The sequence below is a fragment of the Ochotona princeps genome, chromosome 19, assembly GCF_030435755.1.
Source record: "Ochotona princeps isolate mOchPri1 chromosome 19, mOchPri1.hap1, whole genome shotgun sequence".
In the NCBI taxonomy this organism is placed as follows: Eukaryota; Metazoa; Chordata; class Mammalia; order Lagomorpha; family Ochotonidae; genus Ochotona; species Ochotona princeps.
Window position 1 is genome coordinate 17829766 of NC_080850.1, and position 22594 is coordinate 17852359.

General features: G+C 54.3%; 1 protein-coding gene across 1 annotated transcript in view; it reads right to left on the reverse strand.

Moving 5' to 3' along the window:
- The window catches only part of CYFIP2 (cytoplasmic FMR1 interacting protein 2), a 111266-nt gene that overhangs the window by 50671 nt on the left and 38001 nt on the right, over window positions 1–22594 (reverse strand). Inside the window, exons 6-17 of the mRNA XM_058677749.1 lie at window positions 21577–21758; window positions 19913–20009; window positions 18825–18953; window positions 15266–15370; window positions 13179–13270; window positions 11730–11847; window positions 9749–9868; window positions 8849–8974; window positions 5094–5260; window positions 3991–4138; window positions 1829–1903; window positions 752–905 (exon numbers count right to left, since the gene is read on the reverse strand). Coding sequence (XP_058533732.1) covers window positions 752–905; window positions 1829–1903; window positions 3991–4138; window positions 5094–5260; window positions 8849–8974; window positions 9749–9868; window positions 11730–11847; window positions 13179–13270; window positions 15266–15370; window positions 18825–18953; window positions 19913–20009; window positions 21577–21758 — 1513 coding nt within the window. The remainder of the gene's footprint in view (window positions 1–751; window positions 906–1828; window positions 1904–3990; window positions 4139–5093; window positions 5261–8848; window positions 8975–9748; window positions 9869–11729; window positions 11848–13178; window positions 13271–15265; window positions 15371–18824; window positions 18954–19912; window positions 20010–21576; window positions 21759–22594) is intronic.

A 22594-nucleotide genomic window follows, 5' to 3' on the forward strand; every position in this document is an offset into this window, starting at 1 on the left:
TATGCAGCAGGTGCCTAACAAATATCAAGTAGCATATTCTGCACCCTTGCACCTTAGGCAAGCCTGATGTCTACCTGCAAAGCTGCAACTGTCAATCTTTATAGACAGTGGCAGGCCGTGGTGGAAGAAGTGGTGATGCCTCAGTGTAAAACACACACTTCCAAGAGAAGCCCCCGAGGGCACTGCGGCTCCTCACCCCTTCCATGTGGGCATTGCAGATGCTCTGTGGTTCAGAGCCCTTCTCAGGCACACCTCTGATGGAGAAGTTTAGACTGCTTCTTGAAAAATCACTAAATATGCTCAATGCCAACAGACACAGTACAACCCCCCCAAGCTGAAGACACTGGCCTCCCAGCGTGTCCCATAGGATGTGTGTCCTCCGGGAGAAGGGGGCTGGAGAGCAGGGACTGGGATGCAGTGTGGCAGGCTCTTCCGCCGGGCGTTCAGCAGTACTGAGGAGCTGGAGGCCAGGTGAGCGCCTCAGGGGCTCTGTGTCCACGTTCCTGTTTGGATCTTGTTCTACTAAGGACTTCCTGACAAATTCACCACCAACACGTGCTGGGTACCCGCTGAGCTAACACAGTGAGCAGAGCTAATAGAGGTGAACGGAAGCAGGTCTTCCCTAGCTCCCAAAGCCGGCCAGAAGGTGGAGCTCCTCCCTGGGTGGTGGGCTGTGTCCCTCTGGGCCTCAGGGCCTTGGCTGCTCTGGGAAGTGGGAGCTCCCACCCCTGCCCCGGGCTCTATAGCTCACCACTGATGTTGAGCAGATGTGTGAAGAAGAAGGACTGCTTGTGGAAGTCCTCTATGGCCAGGACGATGGGACCATCCAGGCTGCTCCTCAGCGTCTTCTTGGAGCCGCTTTTGTCTGCGATGAGCGACTCCAGCATGGTGCGCACCATGTACAGCTTGAAAACAATGGAAGCCGAGGTTAGGGCCAGCCCACCCCCGAGGGGGAGCTTGCTTTGTGCACTAATGATTTTGTTTTGTTTTGTTTTCTGCTGTTAAACACAGTGTCCTGAGAAGGTACCAGTTGAGGTGGAAAAGTGAACCTCAAAGACAAAGACTGACCAGGCCTTGGGGGAGAAGGAAGCTCCCCAGGGGCTCTGAGGTGGCCCTGGGTGGGCGGGCATGGTGACCCCACAGACTTCAAGGCCCAGGGAGAGGTTCCTGCCTGCCTGCTCAGCCAAGGGCACAGGCATTACAGGAGACCCTCATCCCATGTACTCCCTGCTTCCCCAGACAGCCACAATGGCATCGCGGGTGGGCCGCTGGACTGGAAGTCAAAAGACCCAGGTTCAAGGCCAGGCACTGCTGTTGACTTGCTGTGTGACCTTAGGCAACAAAGCACCCACTCTGGGCCTCAGTTGTACCATCTGCCAAGAGGGGTTGGACCAGGTGCTGTCTCCCACCAGTCCTTTCCAGCTTTAACCTTAGCAGGAAGTAAGAAATAGACCAAGCTCAGAATGAGACCCCCCTCCCACAGCTCACATTTCTGATCCTCTGCATTCTGAAGTGAATAACCGAATAAGGGCACCCTCTGGTGGTGTGGGCTGAAAGTTCAGCCTGCAGAAACCCTGGGTGGAAAACGGGTTCATGTTGGTACTTACAAAAGGAGGCTACCAGACAATTAACTCCTGCTTACTGGGAGCCCTAAGTGCCAAGGGCCTGAGTGCGGTGGGACTGGTCGTTCTCTCTGCTAATCTAGATCTTTCCACACCATCTGTCTCTGAATCTGAGGCTGCAGGGGGCCTTGAGGAGCCAGGCTAGTCCGTTCCCGCTGCCTCCTCCAGAAGAATACCCAAGCCAACCCAGCCGGGCGGTGCTATACCAGGGATCGGCAGCCTCTTCGGCCCTGTGTGCCACCAGTGGGGTGAAACAAAGCCCTCGGGGACCACTGGCAGGCCTAAGACAGAGATAGGAGAGAAGGAAGAGGGAATGGGAGGGCAGGAGAGACAGGGAGGAGGGAGAGAGAGAAAGAGAGAGAGAGAGAGAGAAAAGCAAGAGGTATTGTATACGGTGGGAAAGCCGCCGCGACACATGGGGGGTGGGGGGGCCACCACCTTCACGCTCCAGCCTCCCAGCAACCACATCCTCCTGGACTCCCTCGCCTCTTACTCCGGGGCCTTCCCCACCACATGCCTGGCCCCGACCGGACCAGTGCAGCCACAGATCTGCGGGACACACCGTCCCTGCACCGGCTTCCCTTCCCGAGCCCCAGTCGGCGCCACCCGCAACCCTGCCAGCGTCGCCTCCTCCTCCCTGTAGGAATGGCCTGGGGAGTCCCCAGAAAAGGGAGCCCATTAAGACTGGCCCGTGGGGTGCTGGCTGCTTCCACCAAACTCTAACTGAAAAGCTGGGTGCATCTGTCACAGAGTGAACTCTGTCCTGAACTACTTCTGTCTGACCAAGCATTCAATCTGCCAGAAAAACCTATATCCCAGCTATTCCCATGGCTACTGGGCTACTCCCATGGCCACCAGGCCTGGAAGACTGTAACCAGAGCCCTGGGGCAGGAGTCAGGAGACCTGGGTTCTTGTCCCCTCTCCACTTGGGACTCACCGTGTGACTTGGACAAGTCACTTTCCCTCTCTGGACCTCAGTTTCCCCATCTGTAATATCAGGGTAAGGGACCGAGACAAATTTGCCTCTAAGGAGGCTATTCAAGACCTGTGTATTACCAACACGACTGGATGGCATCTGGGAGAGGCTGCTGGGGAGCCCCCCCAACATCTACACACGCTCCTTCCTCCCCTCTATTTCTCGGTTTCTGCCCTCTGCCTGCCAGTACCACCTGCATCCTCTCCTCCCATATTCTCTTGGGTCCTAGCTGTCCCCTGTTCCTCATGTTTTAGTCCATGCACAGCTCTCCAGGGGCACCCTAGAATGGAGAGGCCCGCAAATCTTGCATTTCACAGAACTGCTGTTCCAAGTTTCACTAGGTTGTTCCATGCTCAGCAGGTGAGATGAGCACCTGCTGGGCCAAGGCCTAGGACATCAGGGGGAGGTATGGCAATTCTGCTACAAACCCCACCTTGCTCTGCCGCAGCGCCCACACCCCTGCCAGACAGACACACATACACAGACAGGGAGGAGGATCCACAGGACAGGGAGAGGGGAGGCAGGTAACGCAGGTGACCCATGTTGGCTCATTCGGAGCTGAGAAGGTTTTAAAGGTGGTAGGACATTGGGGTGCTCCCAGCCTGGGGCTTCTGGGGTCTGTAAGACCCTCTGTGTTATGACGGGACCCATGTACTTTTTCTCAACACTTCAAAGGCCTGCCAGAAACTGGATACCCTCAGGTACATGGCAAGGGACTGACTACGATGCCCAGAGCACCTCTTTTTTGCCACCCATCATATAATTTGATCATTGTGCTAGACAGGCCACAGTCAACTTCCTGTGTGCAAAAGCTGCCTTTGGCACGTCTGAATCTCTGTGACTATGGGATTTTCTCTAAGGAAGTGAGGGCTCTGCATTTTTTTGGGGGGTGGGGGATGATGGGGGAATGAGACCATATCAATAACATGGTCTCACCCAAAGTGTTCCTTTTCCAAAGATAATCAGAGCACAGCAAGCTCAAGGTCCCACCCAAGATCACACAGCAAGTCCAAATCTCCAGGCTGGGATGTCACTGCAGGGGACTGCACGGATGGACTCCTCATGCCTATGGAGATTTGCACTTCTCAGGGGGCCTAGGTGGATATGGCATCACCCCTAACGGCCACATTAGACAACTGCAGCACAGTGAGATTGTGCAACATGCCCGAGGTCACACAGGAATCTAGAACTAGAACCCAGGTCTCTTGAATCGGAAGCCAGCCATCTTGCTCCCTACATCAAATCAGATGGCAGAGTAAAGTCAGAGCAGCTGCTCGACCCTGCCCCTCCTGAACAAAGACCACCCCCACTCCCCGCCCCAGTCCCCTCTGTCCCTTATGACCAAGCTGGCCTTTGGGTCAACAAAGCTGGTCTGTGCCTGGCACCGCTTACCTGTGTGCTGGATGGCCCCACGGCTCGCCGGGGCACCTTGATGTCAAATCCACCTTTTGGGTCCTTCTCCCCTCTCAAGCATGGGTCATTGGGGGGCTCGCGTCCCCCCTCCCAGTCACAGATGGTCTTCCGAATTGCCTGCAGAACACTGGAGAAGCAAGAAGATGGCTAGGGCTAGGTCTCACCTCCCAAAAGAAGGCACCTGCCGATTTTGGGATGCTAGGACCACCTGGCTTTAAGTTCCTGGACATCTGGAATGCATGCTCATTCACCAGCCTCAGCCCCAGAGAGGCTGGCTGACTGGACTGAAGGTGCACTTCTGACCGGTGCCCACTGGATGTCTCAGCCTGCGTGGTGTAGGAGAACCTGCACTGCTGGCAGGATGGCTACTTATTCTTTTTGGTTAGAGTAGGAGTCTCATGAGCCCAACCAAATCCTTTCTAAGCATTTAAAAGCTGAGTAGACACAATGGCCTAGCAGCTAAAATCCTTGCCTTGCAACAGCCAGGATCCCATATGGGAGTGAGTTTGTGTCCCAGATGCTCCACTTCCCACCCAGCTCCCTGCTTGTGGCCTGGGAAAGCAGTCAAGGACAGCCCAAAACCTTGGGATCCATGTGGGAGAGCCAGAAGCAGCTCCTAGCTCCTGGCTTCAAATAAGCTTAGCTCTGGCCATTGAGGCCATGTGAGGAAAGAACTAGTGGACAGAAGATCTTTGTCTCTCCTCCTCTCTATAAATCTGCCTTTCCAATAAAAATAAATTTTTTTAAAGTTGAGTGATAGCTTTTTCTTATTGCACACTCATTATTCTGTGGGAGGCTGTGCTTAGAGCATCTCACTTCATCCTAGCAGGTGTCTTACAGTCAACGAGAACAGAGGGTTGGAGATGGTAAAGTAACTTGATCAAGTTCACTCAGCTGGAAGAATGAACTTCAGACCCAGAGGCGGAGGCTCAACCCCTCCCGGATGTCCAGCCTGCTAAGGGGCCTTGCTAGAACTTGCCAGAAGGATCAATTTGTGCTCAGGGTCTGGCCCCAAGGCTGAGCCGAGAACTTCCTGTGTGGCCACTACCCAGCAGCGTTCATTGCTACTGAGGAGGACCCACCTGATGAGCACATTCTTCTTCTTGCGTACGGCCTGCCTCAGAGGCTCACGCAGGGTCACCTGGGCAAAGTCCTGCAGGGCTGCATAGATGGTGTTCCTGATGGCTTGATTGAAGACACTCTCCATCCTGCCCATGAGCACCTGCAGTCCCTTGATCATGGCGATCACCTAGTCGGGCAGAGATCAAGAGTCGGGCTCACAGACCTCAGCACCCCAGCCCATCCTCCGCCTTCCCCACACTGCAGGGAGGGGGCTGTGTGGGACACGTAGAAGCTCAGGGCGTGGGTTGCTCAGTGCCCACTCGGGATGAGGTGAGAAGCAAGGCAGGATGGATGCGATCAACAGCCTGCTTCCTTCATCAAGAGAGTCTCACTACACAACAAAGGTGCTGGCACAGTGGACCTGTGCTTCAGGGCACCACAGCTTTCCTGCTGGCATGAGCTCCTGCTTGCTGATCGTGGGCTAGAGACAGCAGGTCTATAGACCACATTTTGAACAGCATTCTGGCTACTCTTCGCATACCATACATCTACAATTTGTAACAAATACAACCTTTTGGGCCAATGCTGTGGCAGAGTTTTAAGGTGGTGTTTGCGATCCTGGCATCCTATACTGGAATGCTGATTTGAGTCTCAGCTGCTCCACTTCTGATCCAGTTCCCTGCCAAGGTGCCTGAGAAGCCAGCAAAGGATGGCCCAAGTGCTTGGGACCCTGTCACCGATATGGGAAACCTGGATGGAGTCCTTGGCTTCAGGCTTCGGCCAGGCCCAGCTGTGACTGTTGTGGCCATTTGTAAAGTGAACCAACAATATGGAAAACCAAACAAGCAAGCAGTCTCTCACTACCTATTTCTCTGTTGCTCTTTCAAATAACTTTTCAGATACAGCTTCCCCTTCCCTCCCCGTATCACTTCCTGAAGAGTTTTATAACCTTTGCTTTTGAGACGTGACCAGTCGCTGCTTAAGTCCATGAAACAGAAGCTTCTCCTGGAATAGTCTTGGAAAGGGAACCTATGCCCTTTTCTTTGCCTCTTCCCTGTCCCTCACCCACATCTCTGGAGACAAGGGTAGACAGGTCCCACAACGAGTGGAGGCTGGCTCAGACTTAGCCTCCCTCCCCGACTAAACGTGTGCCCTCACTCCTGGGCTCTCCCCTTCTCCTTGCTTTCATTAGCGTATGCACATAGGATATAGAGCTGTATACACTTGCAGCTGCTCTGCCTGCTGCCCGATGGGAATGGACAGCAACTTAACGGCCCCCGGAGGAAGCCTTTCCTTCTCTAGTTTAGCGTTACCAGCCCCAGATCTGATCCTGGGACCTGACAGCCCCGTTTGTTACATTCTTAAGGGTAAGAACTTGGAGGGAAGGCCTTTGCCAAACCCACCTTCACGTGGCCACTACACTCCTCACTCGCCTGACGGCATGCTGGCAGCAGTGCAGGGACAAAGCTCAGCAGTGCCCTGCGTGTCCAGTGCAGGGCCTGGGAATGTGGTAGAAAGACACACCCCTTTCTTTTTCTAATACTTGAGGTAGGACAAGAAGTCTGGAGGTAGAGGAAACGGTGTGAGAACTGAGATCGGAGGTGAGCGGTTTATCACAGCCAACTTAGAGAGCTGTGCTGTAGTGTAGGATCCTAAGGGGAGAGAGGCATTGAGGACTATCAGGTCACAAAGAATCTGAGCACGTCCCTGTAGGTGTCGCACGAACCATGGGCTGGGGGGAGAATAAATAATGCAGACATTTCAGAATAATGGCAGATGGGGCACAGCTCTGTGGGACCCAAGAGAAGCACTAGGGGATCGATGTGTTGACGTGGACTAGAATGAACAGCAGGCGCTCCTCAAGTCACCCTTGACAGGAAAGGAAAACTCGCCAACTTGAAGCAAGAACACAATGTAGCTAACACTTGCGACTTGTACCCTGGCTATGGAAAGACAGACTTCTTGGAATTTGGTACTAAGTCAGGAGTCCAACTTCCAAAGCTGGGCAAAAGATTCCAACAAATAGCACTTCATCAAGAAAGGTTTGTAAGTGACTAACACTACATGCAAAGATGCTTGGAATAACGAGTCTTTCGGGGAAATGCAAATGAAAACCTCAGTGGGATCTGATTATGTACCCAGGAGGACAACTCCGATGACTCACTGACAGCACCAAGGTGGGGAGAGAAGGGAGAACAAGAGGAGCTCTCACCGAGCTGGCACAAACCTGGGCCAGTCTATTCCTCACATCTACTCTGCATATCTCTGACAGTTTCTTAAAAAGTTAAACATGCAGTTACAATAGGATCATACCAGAAGAAATAAAAACTCTTAGTCACGTAAGTACTTGCACACAAATACCTCAAATAGCTTTGTATATACTGATCAAAAGCCATGAATATTCACCCACCAACAACTGAATGGATGGATATTTCAACACATCTGTGTGCAATAGAATAACACTTGACAATGAAAACAAACTATTGCTACACACGTGACAGTGTGGGTGGGCCACAAAAGGCTAAACACAAAAAATACACACTGTTAATGATCTAAATTTGGCAAAAACACAAATCTCCAGCGGCTATGACAGAGAATTTACTGCCTGTGTGCAGGGGCAGAGCAAAGCAGGAAAGACGAAGAGGCTCCAGAAAGCTCGAGGGGAAGACGGACGGGACTGTGTTTACTACTTTTCAAGTGCACAAAACTAGTTAATCTTCCCACCATCCACGTTACATGACTGTGGTTTATTGAGTATAAATCACACTTCAATAAAACTATCAGGAAAACTATAAGATTCTCATGAAGATAAGTCATCATGATACAAAAACAGGGTGCTAGTACTACAAAGACAACATACAGAAAAAGATAGCTTCTGAACGTTAGAAATACGATGGCCGGGGCCTGGTGCGATAGCATAGTGGTTAAAGTCCTCGCCTTGCACGTGCTGGGATCCCATACGGGCGCCAGCGCTAACCCCAGCAGCCCTGCTTCCCATCCAGCTCCCTGCCTGTGGCCTGGGAAAGCAGTCGAGGATGGCCCAAAGCCTTGGACTCTGCACCCACATGGGAGACCCAGAAGAGCTCCTGGCTCCTGGCTTCGGATTGGCTCAGCTCCAGCTGTTGCGGCCACTTGGGGAGTGACCCATCGGATGGAAGATCTTCCTCTCTGTCTCTCCTCTCTGTCTCTCCTCTCTGTATATCCACCTTTCCGATAAAAATAAAATAAATATTTAAGAAAAAAGAAAAAGAAAAAAGAAATACTATGGTCAACATGTATAGACACATGGCTTATTTCCCTAACATACAGTCCCGTCCCAGAACTCCTGGGCCAAAGGGTGTATCTACTAGAAGGATGAACACGCACTGGAGTGCACGTGAGGGAAGCCCATGGTCTACACTGGCCACCCAAAACATCCGAGACTGTCTTCTTTCTGCGCTGCAACGGGTATCAACGCCTTCACTTCTTTGCTACCTGGACTGGCAAACACTGTCCTCAATCTGACCCCGATCATCCACAGTTCAGGCATTTTTCATGTCTCCTGTAACTGGTTTGTATGTTTGGTTCTTCTGTTGGCTTGTTTGGCTCACTTTTCTAGTGGGCTGGAGGTTTTCCTTAAGATTTTCAGGAGAAGGGTTCCTGGCCATTTCTGCATCTTATCTCTGGACAGAGACTCGTCTATGGGAGCAAGGGACAGGGGAGAACGGACGCCATCCTCTTGGGACCACAGCGCATCCCTCAGATGGGAGAGCACACGAGGGGAACGGGCACCTACCTCCACGAAGGCAAACTTCTCCTCACTGGTGTAATTGTAGCGTGTGGCCCGCTCATACTCCTCCGCCGTGCCGGGACAGTCTTTGTTGCAGAACTTGTCTGTGGGATGCACCAGCTTCCAAGAGTACTGGAAGGGGGAATGGCAACACACCCAGCTGGCCCTCAGCTGATCCGTGGATAAACACAAGGGATGGACCCACGCCATGCAGCCAGCAAAGAGGAACATGAGTCATGCAGAACACGGATGAAGCCAAACACCGGGGCAGATGTTTGGCCCAGTGATGATGTCCCACGTAGCAGTGTGCAGGTTTGATACATGGCTGTGTTCTGGACACTGGCTTTTTCTAACATAAAATCTGGGGGTAGCAGAGGACAGCTCAAGGATTTGGGTCCCCGACACCATACGGAATACCTAAATGGGAGTTTCTGGCTTCTGACCTCAGCATCCCCTGACACTGTGGGCACTTGGTAAGCAAACCAATGGGTATGATATCTTTTTCTGTCTCTCAAATACACAGATTTAAAAAAGCCAGTACGTAAGAAAATCTGAGCTAAAAAAAAAACAAAAATCCAAACACAAAAGACCACATATTCTATGATTCTGCAGGAAACACCCAGAATAAGGAGTCCTTTAAAGATAAAGTCGAACCCTCAGCGCTGCAGGGATGGGTGTGATGATGCAATACAAGGTTTGATGATGACATCCTAAACTTGGCTGTGGTTTTACAAGTCTGTGGATGTACCGAACACCAATACTCATGCACGTGAAATGGCTAAGTTGTATGGTATGCAAACTGTTTCTACACACAGTTGATAAAACACGTGCAGTGGACGGGCAGGGTCCGATGGATTATAAGCGGGAGGTCAGCGCGGGGAGGGCCTTGCCCTCTGGGATACCTACCACCTCCATGACATGGGCGCTCCACTTCGACAGGAGCTGCAGGCCCCTCAGGGCCAGGTCGAAGAGTTCTCGGTACTCTTCGTCTGACTTCTGGCTGTCCAGTCCGGAGCCTGTCACCACCTGGGGAACAGCAGACTGTCACATTCACCCTCACCAGGCCTGGCACTGCTGCACATTTCACTGACTGCTCCCAGGGAGTGCTCTTCTGGTAGCCTGATGAAGACTAACTGGGGCTCAGACAGGCAGCATGCTCAAGGCCACGTGGCTGTTAAATGTTTAGTGGTGCCCATCTGGGGCTGTGATGCCAGAGCTCCACTCACAAGCACCCTGGCGCGGGCAGTGTGGGCAGCGCAGTGGCTTTCAAGTGTTTCTTATGGCATACACGGCAGAAGATGCACATTATATAGTGAGTCAGGACATACGCCGGCCTAGAGCATGTGAACGCAACGATGCTTTTCGTGAAGCTATGTAAATACATGTGATGCCCTCTGACCTTCTGTTCTATCTCACATGAAGTGCTAATCATAAAACACTAAAGCGATTTCACACTGGCCTGCAAGGGTACAGACAGCCTCTCTGTGTAATATCCCAGAGGAGAATGCAACACGTATGTATACAGGTGCGCATGCACAAAGCTGTGTGTGCACATGGACACACGGCTCCTTCCTCATTATCGGCACATTCTGGATTTCTGAATTCACTCACTTGCTCAAATTCATTTCTAATCCCAACCAGTACTCGCCGAGATGTCTCAGGGATCCACTCGTGCCATCCAGGCTGCCGGCCAACAAGCAGACCCTGCTGTCTGGTCGCAGCCCTCCTGCTCTAAGAAGTGTCCAGTTGGTGGCCACACACATTTCTGTGCTTTGTCACTACTGATTTCACAACCTAAAACAGTTCCCAAGCATGCAGCTGACGTGTTGTATCATGTCGCTATAACCCTCCCCCCCAAAAGATATGTATAAAGCAGACAACTAAAAGAAAAATCTTTGACCAGAATTGCTCTGAGACAACACCAAAACTTGACTAGAAATAAAGGGGCTCTAGCACAGAAGAAAACCGATTCCTGTCGATCTGCAGACATGGTTAAGCAAGCTGGAGGTTGGAACTTGACCTTGACCTTCCCACATCACTAACCTGGTCTACTACACTCTGCAGGTGTCAGCCACTCCCTACTTCGAGCATCTTAGCTCTGATCAAAGACATTCTCATGGTAGGTTGGGTTTGGAAAACAAAATCACTACGGCTTCTGGACAAATGGCGGCGCTCATGAGCCGATGTGAAGTGGGGCATGGATGCTGGGAAACTCAAATCCATCTCTGGCAAACACAAACAGCACAGGTACCCACGGGAAGGAGGTCTCTAGCAGGAAACCCAGAAGACCACACATACCCACACACTAGTCACACTTGCTGCTAGGATCCTAGGATGTTACTTGGCTCTTGCTTCTGCTTATCTGTGTGTACAAGGTTTGTGCTCTCGTCATGTGTCCATTTCCAAAAGACTAGAACATACAATGTTTTTACTGGAATGACAGGATACTTTTATGACCTTCTGTTGTCCCCCATTATATTTATGATTTTTTAATATAATCATTTATTACTGTGTAGTTTTAAAAATACTTTGATGGTATTAGAAGCAGGAGTGTTTGGAACTCAATTTCTTTTGTCCACTAGGGAGAGATGGTTTGGGTCAAGTACAGGCTCTTCCCATCTGCCAGGCACCATGGGATCAATCCCCTGAACGGACCCACCAACACAGATACAGCTATGGACACAGAGCAGCAGAGATGTGCCGTGGCAGAACAGGGATGGATCCCAGCTCTGTGCAGCTCTTGGTTCGTTGGCCCCCCTGCCTTTGAACGTATTCCCACCCTCCTGCTCCGTGACCTGGCGCTTTTCCATGCTGTGCCAGCAGCTGCCCACCCCTCCTGGCCCTAGGCGCGCACGGGTTCCACCCCCAGCTGCAGGGTCATGCTCACCTCGCTGTTGCTGTAGCGAGCGAGTTCGGAGATGAAGCGGATGTGGTCATCACGGATCTGAACCATTTGCTCGCAGATGTTGTACTGGGGGCTGATGCTGCTCTGTGTGCATGTCCACCTGCACGGAGAACCAGGGGGTCAGAGCGGGCCTGGTTCCTGGGGCTCAGCCTAGTGCTGGACCCCTGGGCGGAGCCAACAGACATCCCCGCCACCTGAGCAGGGTGCTAAACAGTCCTTCCTCCTCCTCCTGGGGGCAGCCTCCTCTAAGACCCAGAGACAGCCCTTCCACAGCACCTGCTCCAAGATACTTACCAGCTCTAGGTGCAGGGGAGGGACTCACCCAAACAACTGTATCCCAGCAAAGAAGAAAGAGCGAGGGCAAGAGACTGCCTATGGCCTTGCCGCACCGGCACGCCAAGGATGGGCTGGGGCTGGCGGACCCTGGGTGGCATTGAACCCCTCTCCTGCTAATGACCAAGCCCTGGAGAGGCTCCTCCCAGGGCAGGAAGGCACGGCCGTGCTGTGGTGTGTGGTCTGCACCCTTCCTGCTTACCCTGCCCCCTTCTCTTCCTTCCCTCTTCCTCTCTTCTCTCCTTAACTCTTTTTGGAAAGATGTCCCTAGGAAAACCATCCAGATGCACATGTTCACTCTACCTCTCTAGAGAAAAAGGTCACTGCAGCCCCCTCCTCCCGAGGGAATCTAAAACACAGCAGGTAGGGCACAGACGCCTAGTTTGTGCACACGCGCCGAGTCACCTGTACGGGGACGGGCCACGAGGCCCACCTGACACCTGCCCAGGTCACCCGCAAGCCCTGCTCCCAAGCCACTTTTGGCGGGGTCATAGGAAGAAGGGAGGGAGTCTGCGGCTCTCAACCCCAGGCTTTCCCTCCAGGGCTCTCGGCAAGTGGCAGGCAGTACTTGGTAGGAGACCTCAGTCAGCACTGGGCCAGAAGCTCACAGAGGGAACCCCCTTAGCCCTAACAACAACAATAACAAAAAGGCCCAGGCTCAAGCCAGGTGTGCCTCCAAGTCCTGGGGGCAACCACAGACACCCCAGACTCCTACCAAGTCACTTAGAACAGCCTCTATCTATACTGTGCCCTAGGGCTAGAAGCCTGCAAGCCACACCCCTGAGGGGACCCCTCTTCCCCACCACTCAGGAAGGAGGACTCTTGCTGTCCCACTGAGGGGACATGTGGGTCACCACTGCTCAGCCACACCAGGGGCAGGGCTGTGCTCTGAGCTCTTTGGAACCTGGCAGCAAAGGGCGGGATTCCAAAGGGCTCAGAGTAGCTGCTGCTGCGCCCTGCAGGGGGCGCCAGTGTCCTGAGGGATCCACGTGCCCAGGGCTCTGGGGAGGAGGGAGGGGCTGAAGCGGCCCCTCGGCCCCCTGCCCGGGCTGGGCAGCATCCTGGTGGGAGCCGAGAGACATTATGGCAGGCACTCACTTGGACTTGTTCTCTTCATAGTGAGCACTGGTCTTAATGTATCTGGCCAGCTCTATCTGCATGTCGCCGAAAAGGGGCACCACTTGCAGCTGCTGCAAAGGAAGCAAACAGAGTTGTGAGAGCCCACGCCAGGGGCAGGGCCTGGGGCTTGGCCCTGCCTTCTGTGGGAACCTGAAGCCAGAGAGAATGCCAGCTAGTGGGAGCTCCTTCGCAGCCTCCAACCAGCCCTGTGTTTCAGGCTCCGGAGCCCACAGAGGCGAAGCGATTTGGTCAAGGCCACTGGCTGGCAGAAAGGACCATTGGCCCATCAACCAGGGTGGGGTCCCAGCTCAGGGGATCCTTTGCTGTTGTGGACTCTTGGCTAGGGCAAGGTGTCTGGGTGCCCCTGGCTGCGTGTGGCCTTCCCTGCTGTGAAAGGATGGAGAGCTTTGAACATGAACCCCAGAGGGCAGCCAGCTCCCAACAAAGGTGGGGCCGTGCAGGGAGGCTGGTGTCACTGCCCGCTTCTCACGCACTTACATGGTGCACTTCCAATGCCATTGCAAGCCCCTCGATTCCCTGGGAGGTTGGCACTGCCATCACCCCATTTCTACATGGGAAACAGAAGCCGAGGCAGCTGGTGTGACTCTCCACCAAGGGTGGCTAGAAGTGAGGGAGTCAGCATTGTGGTGCAGTGGGTTAAGCCACATCTGCGTCCCATGTGGTCACTGGCTTGAGTCCTGGCTGCTGCACTGCCGATCCAGCTCCCTACTCATGTGCCTGGGGAACGCGGTGGAAGATGGCCGTACTGCGTGGGCCCTTGACACCCACACCTGAAACCTCAGATGAAATTCCTGATTCCTGGTTTCAACCTCGTCCAACCCTGGCTGTTACAGTCATTTGGGAAATGAACTAGCAGGTGGAGGCTCTCTCTGCTTCTCTCTCTCTCTGTGTGACTTTGCCATTCAAATAAATAAATAAGGATATATATAGTAACCACCCAGACTGCGACCCATTTACAAAACACCATTCAATCCTCAAAGGAACCGTCCAGAAAGGCCAGCATCAGTAATCATATTTCTCCTCCTGCAGAACCCCACTGAGGGGAGAGGTGGCAAGTTTCCCAACGCCACATGGCTAGGGCGCAGCAGAGCACATCAGACAGCAGGGAGGTTCACACAGCGGCTGTGCGCGGTGGACCCCTCATTTCACCTGCGCTATCTTAAAGGTCTCCCTTTAATGAGCCCTGTTCGTTATTTGGGGCAGTTCAACAGACAAGCCAATACTTCCTCCCATAAAAGCAGCAGAGCCAACAGACTCCCCACGTGACTGTTACCTTTCACCCTGCAGAGGCGGTGGGACCCAGGGCCAGCCTGGTGCCCACCGCGCTACGCCTGCAAGTGGTTCTGACCAGAACGTGAAGCTGGGCTTTCCCATGTCTGTGCTTTTAGGCCCAGTGCTTCGGCTGCAGGTCTCAACCACAGCACAAACTGGCAACATGGAGTTTAATTCTCAAGTGGGAGATTCACTTGCCCGAACCTCCAAGGCTTTAGCTTGCTGGAAACGCTCATTTGCAAATCTCGAGAGCACTGGGATGAAGCGAGTCAGGGATGCTGATGGGGCGTCTTGCCCCAGAGTGGGTGGGGGCAAAGCAGCGGTGGCCAGTGGTGGGCCGGGGGCGGGGGAGGCTGCACTCTTAAAAATGTGAACAAATTTAAAACCCAGTCTTGAGCCCTCCTGCTCCTGTGAGAACATGACGGTAGGCGCTGTCTTCCGGGACATGGTTCTTTCTTTAGACGACAAGGATTGCAGGAGGGGAAACGGTGGCATGCAAGGAGAACCACAGGGCCTCCCAGCCTGGTCCCAGCTCACCCCCAGACTCAGGACTGTGCTTGGACTCCCACAGGTTGCCTTCACTAGCCCCTGTTCCTGCTCCAGAGGGAGCTGCAGCCCCCCGGTCCCTCCTGGTCTTAGGATCTTTAAAGCTCCAGTGTCATCAACAACTTCCAAAGTGTCCTGCATAATTTTGTTTCTGTTCCCTCAGTGATCGGGGCTTTGGGAGCCCTGGCCACCTGGTCCCCTGCCCTATCCCCACTCCAGCTACTGACCTTAAAAAACTTGTCTATTTTGCTGAGGTTGATTCTTTTCTTGGCGTCCAGTTTGTAGATGTTACTGACGTTGCCATCCATCAGGTAGAGGCCAAAGCCCATTACCTGGAACAAGAAGGGGCAGAGGACAGGCCACAGTCAAACCTGCCGAAAAGGCAGAGGGAGGGAGGGGAAGAGGGAGGGAGGGGAGAAGAGGGAAGAGAAGGAAAGAGAAGGAGAGAGAATGGGAGAGGAAGGGAGAGGAGGGGAGGGGAGGGGAGAGGAGAAGAGAGACCCCTGCATGTGTGGGCACACCCTCCTTCCTCTATGTAGACACACATTCTAGTACAATAGTCCACACTTGCTAGAATAAAAACACAGGGCACACCCATGGGATGCTTAGTATACTCCTGTGGTGGTCACCTGCTCTTGAGTCCTTTCTCAGGGCCTTAGAGGGCAGTCTCTTAGAGGAGAGACACAGCGAGCCAAAACAGGCTGTCCAAATCACACAGCTAAGTAGCCAAGACAGCTTCTGAATGGGACTGGGACCAGGATCTGTCCACAAACCTTGCATTCATTTATCTGGTGAGGACTACATGGAAGACTCCTCATTAAGGCCCACATTGGCCACAGCTGGGCTGGGCTGGGCTGGGCTGGGCTTGGCTGACTAGGCTGGGCTAGGCTGGGCTAGGCTGGGCTGGGCTGGGCTAGACTGAACTGGGCTGGGCTGACTCGGCTGACTGGGCTGGGCTAGGCTGAACTGGGCTGGGCTGGGCTGGGCTAGGCTGAACTGGGCTGGGCTGGGCTGGGCTGGGCTGGGCTGGGCTGGGCTAGGCTGACTGGGCTAGGCTGCCTGGGCTGGGCTGGGCTGGCCAGGGCTGGGCTGGGCTGACTGGGCTAGGCTGCCTGGGCTGGGCTGGGCTGGCCAGGGCTGGGCTGGGCTGACTGGGCTAGGCTGCCTGGGCTGGGTTGGGCTGGGCTGGCCAGGGCTGGGCTGGGCTGGGTTGGACTGCACTGCACTGGGCTGAAGCTGGGAGCCAGGATCTCAGTCTGGATCTCCCACATGACTGACAGGGACACAGTCACCTGAGCCATCACCACTACCTCCGAGGGTGCACATTAGTAGAAAACTGTAATGTAGGCATCTGAACTGGCTTCTCAGCTGCTAGGCCAAGTGCGAGTCCCACCTTGCAAAGTTCAGACCTTCTCAGCGAACAGACTGCTTTACTCTTTGTTGAATCCCTGGTGTGAGGTGGGGGAGTAGGGGAGGGACCCAACTTGTTCTTGATTGAATGTTTGCTCAACCGGAAATACACGTTAAAATATCCACCCCTTTCTCCAAAGGAACAATCACAAAAAGTTCCTGAGGAGCCAATGGGGGCATCGTTTGTGAAAATGAATCCCTTCCTGCAAGTGACCTGCACGTGGGAGAACACTGCTGATATCCCAGTCATCGTAACAGTGTGAAGGCATGCTTGCCACCCTCCTCAAACACAGCTGAAGGGGCCCGAGCCGCCGTGGGGCCATGGCCAGCTCCTGCTTTCCGGCCCCTGTTTTCTCCCTTGATACACAGGGACTGCACTACCATTCCTCCCCTTCCAGCGCTTTCTGCTCTGCAGGATGAGCAGGTCTTTCCCCTTGATGGGTGCATGGCGCCCCCTGGTGGCATATGGGCTCACATACATAAACTGCAGAGTGCCTACTGGGAGAGAGCTGAGAATCGAGAGAAGGTTGGGAAGTAGGGGCGTGCGAGGACGAAAGATGGGCAGGAGAGAAAGCAGGGCATGAGAATTTGCAAGCAGTATGGGAGACTTCTTGGTGGGCTGCAGTTCACTAGCCAAGCAATAAATCTGAGGACAGCTAGCAAGCAACCCCAGTTAGCACTAAGGGCGAGAGATGAATGTTGGGGGCGGGGGACTTCTCTGAATTTCTGATGGTCTGCAGGAAGCCAGAGTGAGCAATTCATGAAAACACACCACCCTGCAAGGCACCATGGAGACAGAAAGAATAGCAACACAGGGCCGGGACGCTTACATACCCGAGTAGCTTGAAGGAGAGGCGGAAACAAGGCAATTTGACGGGGACTTGGAAAGGGGGTTCTGGCAAGTGTGCATGAAGGCTCCGGGGGTTGGGGGCACAGCGCTGCAGTGGAGTGCCTGGTTTGGGGCCTGACTCTTCACTCCAGCTTCCTGCCACGTGCGCCCTGAGGGCCATCCGGCAGCTGCTCGGGGACTTGGCTTCCTGGCAGCCCTGTAGGGGACCAGGACCGAGTCCAGGCTTCCGACCTTGGCCGGTTCAAGACCTCCTTGTGGTGGCCATTTGGGGAATGGATCAGCAGATGGAAAGTCTCTGAATTTCGAACTAAAATGTTTGAAAAATACAAGACCCTGGAGAAGAGCATGCATGTGAGTGCTGTCGCTAGCAGAGGTTAAGGACAAGCTGAATGGCGACCACCAGAATGACGGCTAAAGGGACAGAGACGCAGCCATGTGGCCATGTTCCTGCCCGTATGATATCCCAGACTGACTGCTGACGTGGTACGGAAACCATGTGCATTTGTTTTCAGTATATATTTTGAAAGTAAGCACAGAATAAAATCAGAAGACACATATTAAAAATCTGAAAGTGTTATCTCTGAGTGGGAAGATAGAGATGAACATTTTTTTTCCTACGCTTTTCTATTTCAGATCTGCTACAGTCACAAATACAGCTTCACAACCCTTGAGTGAGACGGGTGGGCTACTGAAACAACGGTGACCCCTTCGGAGAAACAGTAGAAGCTTGAAGCTTCTGCCTCGTCTGAGTTGGGAATTTCTCTGCCTGTTTAACTTGACCAATAGAATCACACAGAGGCTGCACTTCCAGGGTGTTCGCTGCAGTTTGGTAAACAGATGTCCAACAGCACGGGATGCGTTCAGCAGCCGTGTCCCCATACAATGGGACATTTGGTAGCCGCTGAAAATGACACTGAAGGGATATTTTCGATGACACTTTCAAAGGGAACATGGCATAGTAAAGGAAAGATGAAGCTCTCAAAGGATTGTGCGTAGCAAGGTCTATAGGGACGTTTAAGGAAGAAAAAGAAGTACTACCTGTAAAATGGTTTCAAAAAGAAGGCAGCAAGAACGCAGGAGTGGGAGGGCACATTGCAGGAAGCGGATGCGGGGGCCGTGGGTGGAGGGGCAGGGTGCAGGTAGCAGGGCGGGGCGTGGGTGCAGGAGGGCAGGGCGGGCGTGGGTGCAGGAGGGCAGGGTGGGCGTGGGTGCCAGGGCGGGGCGTGGGTGCAGGAAGGCAGGGTGGGGGCGTGGGTGCAGGTAGCAGGGCGGGGCGTGGGTGCAGGAGGGCAGGGCGGGCATGGGTGCCAGGGCGGGCGTGGGTGCCAGGGCGGGGCGTGGGTGCAGGAAGGCAGGGTGGGGGCGTGGGTGCAGGTAGCAGGGCGGGGCATGGGTGCAGGAGGGCAGGGTGGGCGTGGGTGCAGGGCGGGGCGTGGGTGCCGGGGCGGGGCGTGGGTGCAGGGCGGGGCGTGGGTGCCAGGGCGGGGCGTGGGTGCCGGGGCAGGCCGGCCCTGGCTTGAGTTCACCTTGAGGAGCATGTGTTTCTCGCTGGGGGTCAGGTACATCTTGTTCTCGTAGTAATCCACACAGATGTTGACAATGTCAGCCAGCAGCTCCTCGTAGCCCGGGATCACTTCCAGTTGCTGATGGAGACACTGCCCAGCCAGACCACCCTCCAGTTAGGCAGCAAGGCCTTGTTGGGCACCACCACTATGCCACCCGGGAAGGCCCCCAGCTGGGTAATGGGTCCCCAGGGACTGGCCAGGCATCACAGCTGGCCCCAGGCAGACAGGAACCAGTGTGCTAACCTGCACCTGGCGCCCAGGTCCTCTGCTTAGAGCCCTGACAGAGGCTGCTCGGAGCTGTTACATGCCTCCTCTGATGGGGAACTCACCCCAGACCCTATGGAGTGCCCAGAGGGAAGGAGGGAGGGCACTGCTGCTGCTTCCTGGGGTGTGGGACACCCCTCTGTAGTTAACAGAGCGCAAGAGACCCCGCCACCCCTGGGCTCTGAACGCTCCCAGACAAGGCAGGCCCTCTCTGTGCTGTGCGGCCCCTGCAGCATTCTTGCTGATTCCTGCTTAGCTGGAACCTGCAGAGACCCTGCTGGTCACACTGCCTCAGGAAGAACTGGAGGAGCCGACAAAGGGCAGGCAGGAAGTGACCACAGCCGTGCCTTCCTACACGCCTGTGGACTGGCAGGATTTGAGTGCTAAGGGCTTTTTCCACAGTGCCTCACTGCTTGCCATAGGTGGCCTCCTTCAGAGCTCCAAACAGCAGACATTTTACAGAGAGGGAAGCTGAGGCTTGGACTTTGCCCGGGACCTCAACATAGGTCGGGGTGAAATGGAGTTAGGAAAGCAGCCCATCTAGCACCTGACCACACACCCACAACCTCTGCCTGGATGCGGGCCCGGAGCTGCTGGCTGAGGCTTTTAGAAGCCAAGGAATGAGAGGCGCAAAGGCCAGCTGCAGCGGGCAGCAGGGCCTGCAGCCTGATCTCAGTCTCGCGTGGGGCAGGGCCCATGCACTGATACTAAACACAGGCTAAACATGCTTGCACACAGGGCCCACCCCTTGCACCCCCAAACTGCTGAGCACAGGATGAGCTTACCTGTGTGATCCTGTTGTGGTTGGCCAGGAACATGGAGAGGTTCTGTGACTCCTGGATGGACTGTGGATCTGCCATCTTCCTGAGGAACTGGGCTGCCCTGAAATACAGAGGTCAGGTAAGGCCCAGGCAGCTGACCTTGCAAGCTCCTCTGTCCTCCTAACCCAGGTGACACTGGCCCCCGAGGGAACAAGCTCTGAATGTCACGGGCCACTCTAGTGGAAAAGGAGATAGACAGTGAATCCAACTTGTTTGGGCTTGTTGACAGCCCTGTGATACCTGCACCTACAATGAGCAAGGCAAGAAAGCACTGACAAGCTCCCTAACTCGGGCTTACGGGTTCAAGGGCAACCAGCGTCCTCTCACCCAGCCAGGAGTGCTAAGTCAGATGGCGAGAGAAGCATCCCTTGCTGGGGTCCCCAGGAAATTGTGCAAGCTGTTACACACAAGGGATCAGGACAGGGGCTTGCTCTTTATTCTGTTTCTGAAGCAAAGGACAGCCTAAGTCTAAGTAATCTTATAAGTCACCAGGCAACTCAAATGACACTTACAGCGAGAGAGAGAGAGAGAGAGAGACAGACAGACCCGCACTTGTCTGCATGTCCTACCCAAGCCTGGCAGGGAAGCAGCCTGCATCCCCATGAACTGTGATGTGGACACGAGACACTTGCCTTGCTTAGGGCCTCTGCTGGTGTGGCCTTGATGGAAGCAGCTGGCCACAAGTGGGGAGACTTTAGGGGAAGGAGTTACGCTCTGAGCTAGCAGCAAAATCTTGGGCAGTTGTCTTTCTTGTTCTTGTTCATCAGGGGAAGGGTTCTGTCTACTGGGCACCAGAGCTGTAAGAGCTGGTCTATTGTTTTTTCTAGTGACCATGGAGACCCAGGAGGGAGAGGTTCAGGGAGAACCTCTACTCCATCAGTGACAAGAAATCCTTCCCAAGAGATGCACCCACTTGGAGCTTGCCTAGAACTTAACCAATGCAGTCCACATTTGCTGCCTGGACCACACTGCCCGGCTTCAGAGTGGCTGCATCCCAATCTCTCGGCCCTTCTTTCTTGTGAGCTGACATGGAGCGCAGGGGCGGGCACTGCTTCATCAGAGCGAGGGTTGGCATTAGCACAGGGCCCAAGCTGCTCCCACTGGGAGTCTCTCTGGGACTTCGCCAAACCTAGGTGGACAGAAGAGCACCTGTCCTTCCTCAGGAGCTGGGGCTGCTGCAGTGGCTGCCAGGACAGTCGGGCAGCTGCGGGCCACCCAGGAGGAGCCGCCTGAAGCTGACGGAGCACAAGAAACCCAGGCTAACGTCATCCCCTGAGTACCCAGGATGCAGGTACACCTGAGCCAGCTCATCTCCTTTGCCTCAAGCACTGTAAGAAGGCCTCCTAGCACTGTTAGGAAAGCTCTCCCATAACCATCTATGACCATCTTTCTGCTCCCACAGGGCACAGAGTGCCCTGCTGCCCCAGCAGGGGAGAGAGGACAGTTTGATCCCATCTGAGCTCCACAGCTCTGCTCAGATCAAGTTTTTCAGAGACCCAGTTCTGCCCTTATTCTTCGAGCCACACTGACACGGGCCCAAGCATCCTGCAGAAGGAGAGCAGAGAATGAACCCGATAGCTGGGAAGCAGGACCTGGCTGGGGACAGGGAGGACAGGAGGGGCGCTGACCTCTTGTAGGCGGAGTGGTCATTCTTGACACTGCATTTCATGTTCTTCAGCTCGTCCAGGACGGCGAACATGTTGATGAACTTGCCCAGGGTCAGGAGGTAGGCCTCGGAGACAAAGTCCTTCCTGCGCTCAGCGTGGCACAGCCGCTTCACCTCGCTGCAGAACCGCTCGATGGCCTTGCGCTGCGGGTGGAGGGGCAGTGAGTAAGCACGGGCAGCTCACAGGGCCTGCTTACCATGCTCCCTGGTGCAGGCAAGGTCAAGGCTCAGAGGGGTCCACATCAAAGCCCGGACACTTAGAGAAGGGCAGATGGGTCTTTCAGTCCTTCTCAGAGAAGCCCTGCACCTAGAGCTGACTTCTAGAGGGGTGCCTGGGACCTACACCCACATGAGTCAAACCCACGAACTGCTCTGTCCGTGCCTGCATTCCATCATTCATTGCTGGATTCTCAGCACCTTGGACAGTAGCAGGCACCAACCATCAGGTAGGCTGAGAGACAGAAAGAGGGTCACTCAGGAGTAGCTACTCAGTGTCCACCACATGCCAGGGGACACAGGAGAAAACATCCTGCCAAAAATTCTGCCCCCAAGAAGCTTATATTCCAGTGAGACTGGACCATGTGACAGGTGCACTAGAGGAAAAAAAAAAGAAGGAATGGGTCTGGTGGCAGAAGAATCAGAGAAAGTCACCCAGAAGTGACTCATAGGAAAGGAATTGGAATGGGAAGGAGAGGAGCGTGAGGACAAGAGGGGGGTGTGCCCATCAGGTGCAGACGTCCCGAGGTGCGTTCCAGGGGCGGTCGCTGCAGTCTAGCAGCTGGAGTCAGGGTCAGCAGGAACCAGCGTCATGGCTCTTGCACGCCTTTGTGAAGGCTTGGGCTTCAGCACGCAGCAAAGGGGAGGTTCTGAAGCAGGACAGACAGGATGGCCTGAACTCGACTGTAAAGGGGTCATGTGGCTGCTGTGGGGAGAATTGACTGTATAGAGCCGAGAGCAGCAGTGGGAGAGCAGTTAGGAGG